The sequence below is a fragment of the Trachymyrmex cornetzi genome, unplaced genomic scaffold (assembly GCF_001594075.2).
Source record: "Trachymyrmex cornetzi isolate Tcor2-1 unplaced genomic scaffold, Tcor1.1 scaffold488, whole genome shotgun sequence".
NCBI lineage: Eukaryota > Metazoa > Arthropoda > Insecta > Hymenoptera > Formicidae > Trachymyrmex > Trachymyrmex cornetzi.
The window spans coordinates 57,560-73,566 of NW_017299706.1; the positions used below are offsets into that span (position 1 = coordinate 57,560).

At 27.4% G+C, this 16,007-nt stretch overlaps 3 protein-coding genes across 9 annotated transcripts in view; 2 read left to right on the top strand and 1 right to left on the bottom strand.

The window, feature by feature from the left end:
• The first annotated feature begins 1,124 nt into the window (after positions 1-1,124).
• On the top strand, positions 1,125-5,758 carry LOC108765426 (lipase 3). The gene is made up of 7 exons (XM_018514143.1): positions 1,125-1,635; positions 3,489-3,804; positions 3,989-4,103; positions 4,205-4,451; positions 4,531-4,780; positions 5,315-5,457; positions 5,583-5,758. Exons 1-7 carry the CDS (start codon positions 1,594-1,596, stop codon positions 5,730-5,732), a joined length of 1,263 nt encoding a protein of 420 aa, XP_018369645.1. The 5' UTR covers positions 1,125-1,593; the 3' UTR covers positions 5,733-5,758.
• A 953-nt stretch (positions 5,759-6,711) lies between these two features.
• Positions 6,712-8,824, top strand: Gip (hydroxypyruvate isomerase-like protein Gip). The gene is made up of 6 exons (XM_018514144.1): positions 6,712-6,916; positions 7,086-7,293; positions 7,744-7,855; positions 7,991-8,163; positions 8,249-8,368; positions 8,637-8,824. The coding sequence occupies exons 2-6, from the start codon at positions 7,098-7,100 to the stop codon at positions 8,822-8,824; spliced, it is 789 nt and encodes a 262-aa protein (XP_018369646.1). The 5' UTR covers positions 6,712-6,916; positions 7,086-7,097.
• Positions 8,825-10,460: 1,636 nt separating this feature from the next.
• LOC108765441 (palmitoyltransferase ZDHHC2) overlaps positions 10,461-16,007 on the bottom strand; it is a 9,729-nt gene continuing 4,182 nt past the window's right edge. The window contains exons 6-11 of one of the 7 annotated variants that reach the window (XM_018514162.1): positions 15,476-15,605; positions 15,263-15,389; positions 14,340-14,426; positions 13,088-13,214; positions 11,402-11,461; positions 10,954-11,035 (exon numbers count right to left, since the gene is read on the bottom strand). In XM_018514162.1, the coding sequence (XP_018369664.1) occupies positions 11,450-11,461; positions 13,088-13,214; positions 14,340-14,426; positions 15,263-15,389; positions 15,476-15,605 (483 nt within the window). In that variant the 3' untranslated portion in view covers positions 10,954-11,035; positions 11,402-11,449. Of the gene's footprint in view, positions 11,036-11,401; positions 11,462-12,834; positions 13,215-13,792; positions 14,054-14,339; positions 14,427-15,043; positions 15,146-15,262; positions 15,390-15,475; positions 15,606-16,007 lie in introns of those variants that run through there. The other 6 variants (XM_018514163.1, XM_018514164.1, XM_018514160.1 and 3 more) reach the window with 6 other exon arrangements.

The window sequence follows — 16,007 nt, forward strand, 5'->3', positions numbered from 1 at the left end:
TTTATAATCTAACCTTTTAAATCGCACGTTACCTAATATTTTTCCATCTCTTACATTTTTATTCCATTTATTATTATGTAAAAATGTATATTGTAAATCTACAAAGTATTTATTTTGTTTCACACAGAAACTTCTCAAATTACTTCTTCAAATTATCATGTGTTTCAGAAATTATGAAAAATATTCTTAAGTTTTTATAACAGTATAATAAAATACAATTTTTTTCGTTTTCTTACGTAATTTTTTAATTTTTTGCATTATTATACTGTTTTAAATGAGAAATATTGGTATGGAAAAAATTATATTTTATTATGCTGTTAAAAATTTAAGAATATTTTTCATAATTTTTAAGTTATGAGCCTTTAAATGAAAAATGGTGTGATTTCGGCAACCTTACCATAGAAAAACAGAAAAACAGAAACCTTATAAATCTGTGAAGATTAGATTAGGCATTTAATATTGCTAATAAATTTTATTATCATTTAAAATTATACAAACAATATAAAATGGACTTTATATATACTATTACATTTATTTATATATATATATATATATTATAAAAACATATTTAAATTTCTTGTAGCTACATTACATATATTGCAAATTTATGCGTTATTACATAAGAAATTTAAAGTAAAGTTTCTAAAAATTGAAATTTTTTTAAAAGCATATCTTATTTTAATGTAAAAGATCTTATAAAAATATTAGATTCTTATTAAGAAAACAAAAAATTGATAAAAATTTGTTTTACTATGTTATATGTATAAGTAACTTTCTTGTTATTATAATTGTTTATTTTGAAGTAACTAATGCCCGCGTTTACTAATGCAGATTAACTTAATCACGATTCAACTAACTTTTCATTTTTTCTAATTTTAAAATTAGCAATAAAAAAACACAAATTATTAGATTTTATTTCACTTGTATTGTTAGTTAATACTTCGAGGCGAATCTTTTTCTTTAATATTTAATTCAGCAGCCCCACCCTCCCCCCCTTCTTCTTCTCCAACATTTCCGTCCGTACCTGACGTATATATAGGTATATAACGCAGATGCGTGTAGTCCTCGTGCCTACAGTTGTTACTGTTGATAGAAAGATAAAGAAATCTATTGGGATACGCAAATCGCGCACGCGTGTATAAATTTGCTCCACTGCTTTTTCAAAAAACGACGCCATCACTTTACAAACAAATTAAAACGACTCTCCCTAAACTCGCGTTTGGACCATTAATAATTCAAATAGTTTAACATCGACTTCAAAAGATTTCGTGAAAAGAAATAAAGAAAACGCATGCCTTTCACCGCTTGAACACGTCGTGTTTTTTTCAAGCGCACGACCAAGGCGACGAGATCCTTCCCCGGTTCTTCTCCGCACTTATGATTTCGCGGGTCACTTTCTCGCAAGTCGCTTGAATCGCGCGAACCGTGCTTTAAAGAAAATAAAGAGTGTGTGTTAGAGAGAAAGAGTAAGAAAAGAAAGAGAAAGCCTAGGTAAAAGGAGGAATAGGTGGGGTGTATTCCTGTACAATAATTCGTCAATATATCGCTCGCGAACTTCACGCTGTTGCGCTGCTGACGTCCAACATCAGTAACATGAGCAAAACAACAAATCAAGATGAAGTCCACATGACAACGGTAAGACGTTATCGATGATTAAACATTACATAAAATTAATTCATGTGTTATCGCCAGAAACTATTAGAATGTGTCGAATATTAATACTCAAATTCACGTGTGATGGAAAAGAAAATGAAAATGAAGTCTCTCATATATGTCAAATTTTTCATTATAAAGGCTTATCTCCACTGAAGCCAATCGAACCGATTGGGACCGATAGATATTTATATAAATATCTATGGCCGCTACTGGCTTTCCTTTTAATTTTTATAAAAAAAAAAAGAAACTGCCGATCTATACCAATCCCCACGATCGACTTTAATGGGAATGAGCCTTTAAATCCTCTGAAGTTTTGAGACAGTGAATTCTGTATTTAGAGAATATGTATGTACATATATATACAGGGTGTTCCGAAAGTTTTTGTCAATCACTTTTGTGTAGATAGAGCGGACTAAACTGAGTCGAAAAGTCCTCTATCATTTTGCAATTTTCGCAATAATTAACAAGATATTAATTACTAAAAATTGTCAAATATATTGGTCTTAAATCATTTTTTACTCAAATACTATCAACTTTATAGAAAAGCTGCAAGAGATAAAAATCATTTATTTTCTTCTCATAAAGTTCTGAGAATTTTTTCAGAATTTTTTAATATCGTATATATTTTCTCATGTTGGTAAAAATCAAAAAATGCAGTACTAAAAAGTTGATAAAAAATTCTCAGAACTTTATGAAAAGAAAATAAATTATTTTTGTCTCTTGCAGTTTTTCTGTTTTGAAGATTTTCTAGTTCTAAAGATTAGAAAAAGATGAAAAATAAGTTGACCCGAGATTAAAGCTAATCTACATTGGTGGAAATGGGCATAAGGATATAATGCTTTAAGGATGAACATGCTTAATTCATATATGATTATACGTGTTTATGAATATTTATATACGTTTATACATATTTATATATTCATGTATGAAAAATTTTTTACCGGAAGTTCTCCTTATTATACTCTGGGCAGTCGTTACTAACATAATTGTTACATTATTGCATTATGTAGATTCTAATTATTATATACGGCCTCGTCTTCTCACGTGAGGATTCCGCAATTTTAAAATATTTTAATTTTAACTTCTGTAATGTGTTAAAAATCTAATTTCTTTAGCTCTAAAAAATTCTTACAGATCCTATTATTTCACTCGACAAGTCATAAAAAGGCATAAAAAGTAAATATCAGATTGAGTCACTATTATACATATAATAACAAAATTAAATACGATTTTTTAAAATTAATATTTTATCAATATTAATTCGCGATGTTTATAACGTGCAAATGTTAGACATTTCAAAGCGGAATTCGACTTAAGTCGCGATATTCTTCGAGTTTAAATTTGTGGCAAATAATATATGTTTCCTTGTTTGATTGCTTGCATTTTAGTAAATTATTAGAAATTATGTTATGTGATGCAATTTTAGTAATTTACTAGAACGGAAACAATCTAGCAAGAATTAATGTATCGCGTGCCGCTAACTATTAATCAGCTGATATGAAACATTTCACTTCCTCTTCCGGAAATTGAATTCCGTCGCTGCGTTAAAACAGGTTTAAATGATTTAAATTTAAGCAACAAAGTTTATTATGAAAGAAATATATACAATCGTATCATTAATTAGAACAACGAAAATTATTTAACCTTAATAACAAGTCAGACTAACGTACATCACTTAAATAAGAAAGACTTTTAAAAAAAAAAATCTAATTGACTGCATTCAGAACAGAAGTCGGTGCTTTTTTTTATAGTAGGAAAATAATTGAAACATAAACTCTTTCATTTTTCATATATAAAAAATTATGCAATGTAATCACTTTATTCCTTTGCAGCCTGAACTGATTGAAGCTCATGGTTACATAGCCGAGACCCATCAGATTTGTACAGAAGATGATTATTATTTGACCGTGCATCGTGTACTTCCTAATGATCGAGTACCATCAAAGTCACTAAACGCTGACATCATAAACACCAATGCAGCTGTTATAAATAGTGAAGATTATAATTTGTCAATTTCTACTGAGAGTCATCAACTCTTAGAAACTTCCGAATGTTATATCAGTTCCTCTAGATTGCCAGTTATAATAAACCATGGACTTCTATCTAGTTCTGCGGATTGGGTACTCCTAGGACCACACAAGGCCCTCGGTTAGTACCTATCAATAAATAACTATATATTTTTGCATTTTCTTAATTTTTTAATTTATTTTTGCATTTTTGTTATTTATTTTAGTCGTCTGATACTCTAATAATGAATAGTAATTATTCATCATCAGAATATTATAAATATTTTAGAATTTATTAATGCATCATATAACTTTTCATATTGCAGCATATGTTCTTTGTGACAATGGCTATGATGTTTGGCTCGCAAACGCTCGTGGAAACACCTACTCCAAATCTCATAAATATTACTCAATCAAAGATAGAGACTTTTGGAACTTTAGGTAATCGAGCGATTTAAAATATAATAAACTGATAAAGTAATAAAAATATAAACAAAAAATAATAGCATTGTACTTAAAAATGATAAATATTTCTGTTACAGTTGGCATGAGATTGGATATTATGATTTACCAGCAACAATAGATTATATCTTAGGAAAAACTAGTCATTCCAAATTGTATTATATCGGTTACAGTCAGGGTGCAACCACGTTCTTTGTTATGGGGAGCGAAAGACCTGAATATAATCCTAAGATCAAAGGAATGATAAGTTTGGCACCTGCAGTATTTTTAGAAAATCAAAAAAGTTCAGTTTTGAAGCTTGGCGCATATTTTCACAGTATATTAGAGGTAATGCAATGTTTTGCTGTTATATTTTCTGATTTTTTCATGAAATTATGCTATATTATTCGCCACAAATGTGTTTCAGTGGGGATCTTACATTTGCAACATAAATCAATGGTTACCTCGTAATAAATGGCAAAGTTTTATATTAAGGATCTTTTTAAGCAACGCACCTCACCCGATGACGAAAGGTTTCTGTAATTGCTGGTTTTACCTTATCGCTGGATTTGGTAGCGAACAACTCGATAAATCTATGTTACCTTTAATATTTGGACATTCCCCAGCAGGTTCTTCGGTTAAACAATTCCTTCACTTTAGCCAGTTAATAACATCTGGTAAACAATTGTTAACAATCTCTGTATAAATTAAGGACCCCGCATTTACGTGTTACATGAGAAATAATGATCAAATTAGGTCCCGGAAAAAATGTCAGACATAAGGCTCAATAATGGACAGTTTTTGAGTTGCAGGTGTATCAAAGATGCTCTCTAATGAGCAAAAGTTTTATATTCTGATATACTTTTGTATTTTGATAGCTCAAAAATGTTATAGAGAGAAGATTCATTATTGAATCTTCTCTCTATAACATTTTTTGTTCACCACATTATAAAGCTACAACATACTTATTATATGTGAAAACTAACTCATATTTCATTGAGATCCAATTATTTGTATGATTAGTGCAGGAGGTCCTGTATTATTAGCATATTATTCTTAATTTATAATTGAAAGTAAGTTCCAAATTGGAAGTTATATCACACATGTGACATCGAATATTTTTAACTAAACAGTTCTTTATGTACATATATATATATATATATATATATATAAACGTTTTATATATATAATCTATAATTGTTATTTTCCAGGATCTTTTAATAAATTTGATTATGGCACTAAATCAAACTTGTCTCTCTATGGATCTACACAACCACCTAAATATACTCTTGAAAGAATAAAAGTACCTGTGGCGATTTTTTACAGTGAAAATGACTTTATTAATCATCATATTGTAAGTTCTACTATTTCAAGATATGTCTATGCTGTATTGCTGTATGTAGTATATATGTATACATATCATGATCATTTATATTATGTCTCATCTTTTACTTCATAACATTTTCATAATTGTTTCAGAATGTTCAAAAACTGGCAGATAATTTACCAAATGTTATACAAACTGAAAAAATAGCATACGAAAAATTCAATCATATCGATTATCTCTGGGGCCGCGATGCAAGGACAATCTTGTATAATAATATTGTAACTGTGTTGAAGAAATTTTAATGCATCGAGATCATATTTTAATAAATAATTGTTAATTTTGTATCTGCAAGTAACAATTAAATAACTCAGGAATATTATTTACTATTAGGTTATATTTCATGTGTGAACACACATAAATCAGTAGAAAAATTATGATTATCTGCAAAAATAGAAATACTATTTTTGTGTCTAATGTTTGTATATATATTTAAATGTGTAAAAAATAAAGTATATGTTTATAAGTAATACATTTAGTAGATAGATTATGAACTGCAGATAGAATACTTATTTTTATATGCTTATAAAATATAAGGAACAAAAATATATCTTGAATATATTTTCGTATCTTATATACAATATATATACAATCTATATATTAATCTATATATTAATGAGATAATTTAAATTAATCTACGATTTATTCCGCATTAATTGATAAAAATGTTAAGATTTCCTCTTCTTTATATTTATTCCTAATATGCGCACACGCACACACCATGCGCGCGCATACACATATATAATTGTACCTAACCCAGCAAAGTATAATACATATATTGTGTCTTTTATAATTTCCTACTCAACAATATAACTAATATGTGTTATATATAGGTATGTATTATGTAATATGTTATAAACATTTATTATGTTTTTTCAAATTTTATTTTTTTTCACTGCATGACAAATATGAAATGGTCAACAAAAAATTATATAGAGAATGTAAATATATATAGTTTAGATAAATGATATATTGATTATGACGTTAGAAAGTTTTGAGAAAATTTAATGTGTATATTAAAAAATCAGAAAAAGAGAAAGAAAATTTGAGGAAAAGTACAAATAAAATTAATAATAGTTCTTAAGAAGACATCTACAATCTATCCAAAGTTTGTTTTCCCCCTCTTTCAATATGAGACATATATCTATGAATCCATGCAGGCATGGGCATATATCTATTGTGAAATGTAGTAGTAGTTCCAATGTTTGTATAGAATAGAATATCACATATATCAATTTTTATATCATGTGCATATCAGTTTTTATGCTAATCTATTTTTTCCAGCGTGCATATTCGTAACAAAGACATAAATACAGACGTCAATAGACGTGCCGAGGAAGTTTATATCACGAAAATATTTTTTTCTAAGAAATAACCTTTACTTATGTTTACTTTATAATTCAAAGATATTTATGCCTTTTATGATCAGGTGAATAGACTTTATTTTAAAATTATCTCCTATATTAATAGAAATTTTTTTTCAAATACGGTTTCCTTATCATAGATAAGCATTATTATATAATTCAACGATGAAAGTTGTGACTGACTGAAAGTTCATTTCACATTCGTTTTATGTGTTATATACTTATTCCTTGCAGATAACTGTTGTCATGGCTTTAAAATTTGCCAGTAATCTGTCTTTTATGTTTACTGAGGTTCCTAGTATTATTGACAGATATCAATTGGCCAAGCAAGCTGGATTTAAAGCAGTTGAAAGTGGATTTCCATTTGGTTTCTCCGTTCAGCAAGTTGCCACAGCTAAAAAGAAGGCTAATATTGACCAAATACTTTTGAATGTATTCACAGGTATGTTGTATTTATGCTACAACATTGCAAAGATAATTTCATTAATTTTATAGCAAATTCGGTCACTTGTATTATACTAAATCATTCCTACAAGACATAATTGCACAAAAGTTGCAGCAACACTGCATATTGCAGAAATATTGCAGAGATTTTACAGCGACATTGCTGCAAATTCTATGCTATATGGGCAGTGCATACTAAAAGCTGCTTTATATGAAATTAACAAAGTTAAATGTAAAAGTATATAAATATTTTAAAACTTTTAACTATCTAGTAATGATATTGTCATATTATTTAAGAAAATATATATGTATCATTTTATTGTCAAAATTGATTATATTATATTATACCACTGCATTGAGATATTTTATAAAGCAGCTTTTAATATCCACTGATCCAGTCTAGTTTGAGTGATCAAATTCATCATTAATTTCAACATTGTCTTAACAGGTGATGTCACAAAAGGAGAAGTAGGCTTTGCTGCCATTCCAGGTGAAGAAGAAAATTTCAAAAAAAGTATCGAGAAAACAATAGAATATGCAAATGCTTTGAACTGTAAAATGTCAGTATATCGATAAATTGTAAATTCGATTGAGAATATAATTTTGGTAACAATGAGAGAGAGAGAGAGAGAGAGAGAGAGAGAGAGAGAGAGAGAGTGTTACATAATCATAATAACGAATTTTATTCTTGATAGAATTCATGTAATGTCAGGAAAAGTGGAGGCTCCCACTGCTGCTAATGATATGGTTTATGAAAAAAATCTATTGTATGCTATCGAAAAGTGTAAAAAAGAAGACATTGTTGTTGTCATTGAACCAATTAATAATTATAGTGTACCAAATTACTACATGAATAATTTTCAGAAAGGTATATGAATTCATATTGTCTATGAGTTGTAGTTTACTTCCTCATAAATGAATCATTAGAATAATTTTTTATATTTTTATAACAGGTTTAGATTTAGTGAAAAAAATAAACAATGCACACTTCAAGCTATTGATGGATATCTTTCATTTACAACATTGTTGTGGTAATATTACAAAATGCATTCAAGATTTTTTACCGTACATAGGTTAGTAACTTTACATTATATTAATTTTTATTGTTAGATTTTCTTTGTGTATAGTTTTATTATATTTTTAATGTATCTTGTGTTTGAAAATAATTTTGTTAACTATATATGTACATATTTTATTTATTCAAGTAGATTTAATCTTAATATGATCTATATAAATAATACAATTTATTTCAATGATATGTATATTTATATTATTTCCATATTATTCAAATAAAAAAAATATATATTTAATGTATATTTAATCAGTATATTACTTTTATAGGTCACATTCAAGTAGCTCAAGTTCCTGATAGACATGAACCAGATACTCCAGGAGAGATTGATTATAAATATATCTTGTCTTTATTAGAAACAACTGGTTATACTGGCTATGTTGGTCTGGAATATCGGCCAAAATCATTAACAGTGGAAGGGTTAAATTGGATTAAAAGATACGGTTACACTTTGTAAATGAGTATTCGTATATGTTACATATGTAAATATATATAAATGATTCCATTATTTCTATATTCTTAAACAAAAAATATTTTCATATTGTATGTACGTGAAATAAAAAAACATTGCTATAATTGTACAAAAATATAAACATATACTTCCGAATGAATAGGTTTTTAATTGGTAGTAATTAGTAAATAATTTTCAATAAATCTATTAATATAAATTTTTGTATATTAATGGAAATATGTAAGAAATACATAATTAACATACCTATAATAAGTAAATATTATTGTTTCACAGTTCGCATGTGTAACTAAGCTTTCAATAATTATATGTATATGTATATAAGGTTGAATACGCATAGATATTATTTATATATTTCGTACTAGTATAAACATAAATAATTTCTTAAAGAACATATACATAAGCAAAGATGGCAGTTCAATATAAGTATATATACAAACTCTTACGCCTGAAATTCATATAATAAATTCATATAATAAATACGACCAATTGCATAATTTATATTTTTTAAATTTGTCTAAATATAAAAATGATATTCTTAAAATTAATACGCAATCAATAGTATTTATATAAGTACAAGCACACACATCGTCTCATTCTGTATATAATATTATATTATACAACTGATATTTTATTATAAATTTGAAAAATTGATTGCACTTAATTATAGATTTCGTACAATGTGAAATTTGTATTAAGTATCTATTTTAAAAAGTAATAGGATGATTCTTATAATATATATTTAAAAAATTTTATTATATATGAAATTCATATTTTTGCAAATATTATTTTTATATTATATTTTATGAATCATTCCGAGACTCCTCTCTGATTATAATATACAGGATATTTCCTGTAACTTGTTTATTTAAAATGTCTCCGTTGTTTTTGATGATACGAGAAAATGCCACAAGGGATCTTGTTCGATTCGAAGGAGTATCATGATAAACAAAAAATTTTTCTCAAAGTCATATTTTTTGAGACTTCGTCACCTCTATTTTTTTAATGGAATTGTATGATTTTTTTACACAATATAGTTCCTCTAATTATTTTGCATATAAAAATATTAAGGTAGTGATATAAAAAAATAAATAGTTTACGAGATATTTTATACTTTATTCTGGCATATATTGACCTAAGATATTAAATAACTCATAAACTATTAATTTTTTGATAATCATATCTCAATACTTTTATATGCAGAATAATTAGAGGAATCATATTGTGTAAAAAAAAATCATACAATTCCATTTAATAAAGTGGAGATGACCTAGAAGTCTCAAAAAATATGATCCTTGATTCTTGAGAAAAATTTTTTCTCTCGTAACATGTGTCCCTTCGAATCGAACAAGATTCCCTATAGTATTTTCTCGTATCACGAAAAACAACGGAGATATTTTAAATGATCAAGTTAAAGGAAGCACCCTGTATATAATTCTATTTAGATTAACTTAATGTAAAAATATAACGTAAAAACATTAAATATACATATATAATGAAATTGCAAGTTGTACATAAAAATCTTAGTAACAAATTACTAAAAATTTAGAATCATCCTGTTTATTTTTTAATAAAATATGGACGAATTTTTATTCGCAATTTTTATCATTTTTATTTTGTTTAGCACACATATATGTGCCTACGTTTCGATAAAGATTATTATTACTGCAATATTCTCTGAATTGAACTGAAATGACTCTTCATCATTTTATACTACAATTTGTAATCTACACAATCAATTACAAATTTATAGTAACATTGATATTATACATTACGCTACAGGGTAATTTAATTATATGTGAAACATTATGGTTAAAATTACAAGTAATTATAACAATACTTTTAACAACGAATTCGTGTATATATTACAATATACATATATAATACAGTTAATATTCAAAGATGTGGAATAAACCGCAATGTTAAAAATATTTGCGTTGACTGCAATAACAATTCAGTGTGAATTTCCTTCACAACAATAGTACCTATGTAAAATAGCCTTAAACGCACAATGCCGAGAATTAAAACATAAGAAAGCACCAAATATAAATTATATTCTGGATTACAATCGTCTGGATTACCGTACAGCAAAATTACAATTATGGGAAGGCGTACAAATTTGTCGGTGTTATTCAGACAGATTCTGTGACATCCATTAGTGGTTGGTCGACATCAACAGAAGGACCTATCACAGCAGTGCTGTAAAATATTTTGAATAATATATTTTATAAGAAACTCCAAAACTCTTGATAGCAATACGGGATATGAAGATCTTATTTATAACAGAAATAAAATTTCTTTTCAACAAAAGCTGTCAATCACAATACTGCACAAAAAACAAAGACCAATGCTTCATATAGCTTTATTAAATGTTGTTATAAATACAATCATAAAAATGTTAATTTGCCATTCATTCACCCACACCCAAAGTCGAAGATATGTTAGATAGGCCAAATACAGAATAATATAGAATAAAAAAAGAATAATGTTTATTTTGACTTTATATACACATATTCATGCAAGCGTGATATTATAATATTCAATCGGGATTACAGACAATATTACCCAGTGCCAAGAGCCAAAATTGTAGCTTCTTGTACCAATGTCATTTGATCAATGGTGGACCTGTGATCAATCAAAAATTCAAGAGAATGGATTATATAAAAAAAAAGATATTGTACTATATTTACCTATACATGATATGTATGATTATATATATATACACACGCATAGTGTAAATAAAAAGTTTGAATTACACATTCAATCAGCTTGAAATGAACAAAAATTTGAAACATATATATACTATGTAAAATCATGAAAAATTATGAAAACAAGACATCAATTTATTTCAGTCAGATCCAAGGAAATCTAACGCAGATATATATTTTTTTTTAATTTGTTTTATTGTTATTTTTTTATATTTTTTAATACATATTAAAATAATATAAGGAAAATTATTTTATATGGCAAGTTAATATGCACTATCTCAAACAAGTTATTTTGTCAATTTGGTTCAAATTATTACGAGGAAAAATTAAAAAGCAATAATAACGATTTCAGAATTAGTTTGTTGTGGAAGCAGGAGCACTCAGCAAAAGAATGTTTAGTATTTATTAGTAGTAAAATCAGAAACTTACTGTAATTTCGTAGCACGATGTATTTTATCTTATTTATATATTTATATGATAAAACTTCATACAATACATTTATAAAATGTAAAAACCTAAAAGATGCATGTATAAGTTGAATATCAATAAATATGTTCAGTCAGGATATTTCTGTAAATGATACTGTGTAAATTATACTTTTGTATTTCTTAATATTGTTATATTACATTTATTGATAGGCATTGTCAATGTAGGATAGGAATATTCTATAAATATGAGATAAGATAAAGAATAATTATAAATAAAATTTTATTTCTATGAAGAAATTCGTTTTTTACAGATGATTTTAGATATATTTCATATTCTACTATAAATATAAATGTTTGTTTTTTAGCAACAAAGAATATTTGAATTAACTATTGGAATGTATATATCACTGTTCATTATTAACAGAGTGCATAATAATATAATACTTATTTATAATACAATAATATGAATTTCATTTCATAACAATTAAAATATCTAGATACATTAATTTATTTACTATTATTGTGAGAACATAGTATGCCAAGTCCTCCGAATAAACAAGACATCCTACAACTCATGATCTTAATTTTAATTCTCTGATCTATTTGAAATCAAGTTTTCTTCTTCGTAGAAAATCATTTATGATAACCTTTCGTAGATCATCATTTATGATAACCTTTCAATTTTGGAAAGTTATATATTTTTTATAGTTCTGAATGTTATATATTTTTACAGTTTTAAATAAAAATTCTGTTGCAAAATACACTTCAAATTAACTGAAAAATATTACTTTATCAATTTATCTATAGATAAGAAATTCAATTTACAATTATTTCTAAATCTCAATAATTATTAACACCTCGATATTTTTTCGTTTAAGAAAAATCGATTCCAAATTCGTTAGAGAACCTATTATTAAAATCAGTTATGCATCATGAGAGGGAGGCACTTCACTTTAGTTGCGATAGATTTTATACAACTACATGTACTATTAAATGATAACAAATATCTGCATAAATATAATTTGTAAGGAATGATTGCTATATAAAGTGGCGGTTGGATACACTATCAAATTGAATAAAATTGTCTTGATCTAAGAATCAAACCTATAAAGTACCTGATTTACATAGGGAGATGGGGAGTCAAATTCAGTTTCATCACCCCACTGTTGGGTGCCAGGGCCCAACAGAGTATGAGTATCTTCATTGCACAGCCGCTCGGGAAAGTTTACCCCGTCTCCAAAGCTGCAAGCCATACCCTACCTTCTATTCGATGTTATCCCATGTCTACAATCCTTATGGCGTAACTATCTATTATATTTCTCTTTTTTTACTTTTTTTCGTTGGCTCAATTTACTTATCTAACCGATTAAATGAGGAAGTAAAGGAAGTAAAAACAAGGTACTCCTTTTAAAGAATGAATAACTATACATAGTTACACCACTTTTATACTACAAGTACAGTTTATAAGAACCATATGCACAATACCTCACGTAATTGTTATAATAATTTTACGCAAATTAGTCTTCAACTAAAATTTATAATGTAACATAAGACATGCAGCTTTATCACAAAAATTAATCTTAAATGCTTTTATATAGACATATTATTATTTAAAAATATATTACATTTAAATCTTTCAATACACATTCTGTAACGAGTAGATATTTATCTGTAAATGAGATATTAAAATATAATTAATAAATATATTTTTAGAGAAGACTGCAGAGACTTTAAAATAATTTTTTTTTGTTTTTTAATAATATCCTTTTCCTTCAATATATATTTCAATAAACAAAAAATAGAAAAATCGATTGGCAGTTATAGATATATGCAAATTGTGAATTGTGTCAATGCTATCAAACATAATCGTAGTTGCAAAGAATACCTTCTCACTCAGAAGCAGAACAAATAAAAGTTTGATTTTATAGGCTTCGCAGATAAATTGTATAAAAAGCTCGAGTTACGAAATGATTGGGGAAGAGTAATAGCTGTAGAAATGATAGTCAGCGTCAAACAAAAAGGTACAAATGCGTTGCATGCAGCCTGGAAGCACTTAAAGGTCTTATCATTACTCTGGAACTCTATAAAAGAATAAAGAAAAAGATATACAAAAATATAAACATAAAGGCAAGAAAATATTTTGAATAGGTTAAGAACATCAGAACAAAATAGCAAAACTTTTGAAAATTTCTTTAAAAGCAAATTATTGAAAGTTTTTTTCCCCAAATTTGTTTTCAAAATTTATATTTAAAGCACATTTACGTGTTAAACACATCTTTATCGAAAAAAAAAAAATAACCGAGTTCCACAGTAAAGAATCAAAGTAATTAATATTGCATTTTTGTTTAAAGCTCTTGTAATGCTGACCTGTTCTGAGTACTGCCCATGGAGTCATAAGTATTGGGTGTGCCCTGGTGTTGCGATCTTACTGGGTAGACGACACCATTTCCCAGACTAGAACACATCCAATGCAACCACTCCAATTTAAAAAATATGGAATTTGCTTTTGTCGGTCATAAAAGTGCAAATATAGTGCCCATAAGAATGATTTGTAAGTGCGGGAGTTGCATACTAACTAACAGTGCACCAAAATGAAAAATTTTTATATCCATATTTCTAAAAAAAAACTTTGCATCGAAAAAACAGGAAGAATTTATATACAGGACAAAGATGGAAAACAGTAAAATTTCAACTTATGTAACAATCTATCTGCATCCTGTTCTGATTTAATATAAAACATAAAAAATATCATACGACATATTTCTCTTTGTATAATTATTATAACACAGAGATATAATAAAGTAGTATCAACATGTATATCTTTTTATTATAATAATAGATGGAAATTCTTCAAAACTTTTTATAGAAAAAACAAAAAGCGGATATATAATATTCTGACACACATAATTTCGGAGCATTCTCCATATAATTATAGATAAAAAAAAATATATATATATATATAGAAAAATACTAATCAAAAATTTAAAAAATTGTATCACATAAAACATGCGATTATTTTGTTTCTTTGAAGGAAAATAAACTTTGAAAAAATCAGAATTGCTCACACTTTATACTCAAGGCCCTGCAGTACTTATGTTACCGTATTTCAAATTTCGTTTAAGTATGCCAAACCGCATAGTTGTTTTTTTATAAAGATTATGATAGGCGGTATACTAGAAGCATACAAATTGATAATAGTTGAGTTATTATGTATTGTGCAATTGGTTCCCACTTTGTAAATTATACAATTTTATCGCGTATAAAATATTAAAGAAATGGAAAGCACATACCTACTAAATATGGGTAGAAACCAGAGTCGCGGATTGTCACCAAATACTTCCTGAAAATTATTGTATTTTCCCAGACTAAATCCATCTTTGTCCTTTCCTGTCCGAAACATAGGTGCTCTAAAGGCCTCTATAAAACAGTTTCATGGTACTGATTAAAGATTACACATTAAATATTATAATAGTAAGATGGAAATATATATATGCAATAAGTACCTAGCGTCGATCTATTATGAATAACGAGATAGCAATGATAGAAGAAAAGGGAGATAAGACTGACTGCAAACATCAATGCAACGAAAAAAAGAAATAGCAGGTGAAATCTACCCATTCCATCTAGTTCACCCTACAAAGGAAGAGTTTATATCAATTATAAAATGCAAATGAACTGGAATTATATATATATATATATATACACACACATATTACATTTTGGCATTATACAGGGCGAGTTATTTTAATCGAACCAGGCAAATATCTCGACAATATAGAAGATATGGAAAAATGTTTCAGACAAAAGTTGTATGGTTTAGAAGGGGACATAAGATGGTACCGTTGGTTTGACCTTGGATAGTCGTTCGAAAGTCACGTGAAGGTCACCTTCAATTTTTTAAATGGAGGTTTCCATTTAAAAAATTGAAGGTGACCTTCACGTGACTTTCGACTATCCAAGGTCAAACCAACGGTACCATCTTATGTCCCCCTCTACACCATACAACTTTTGTCTAAAACGTATCTTCCATATTTG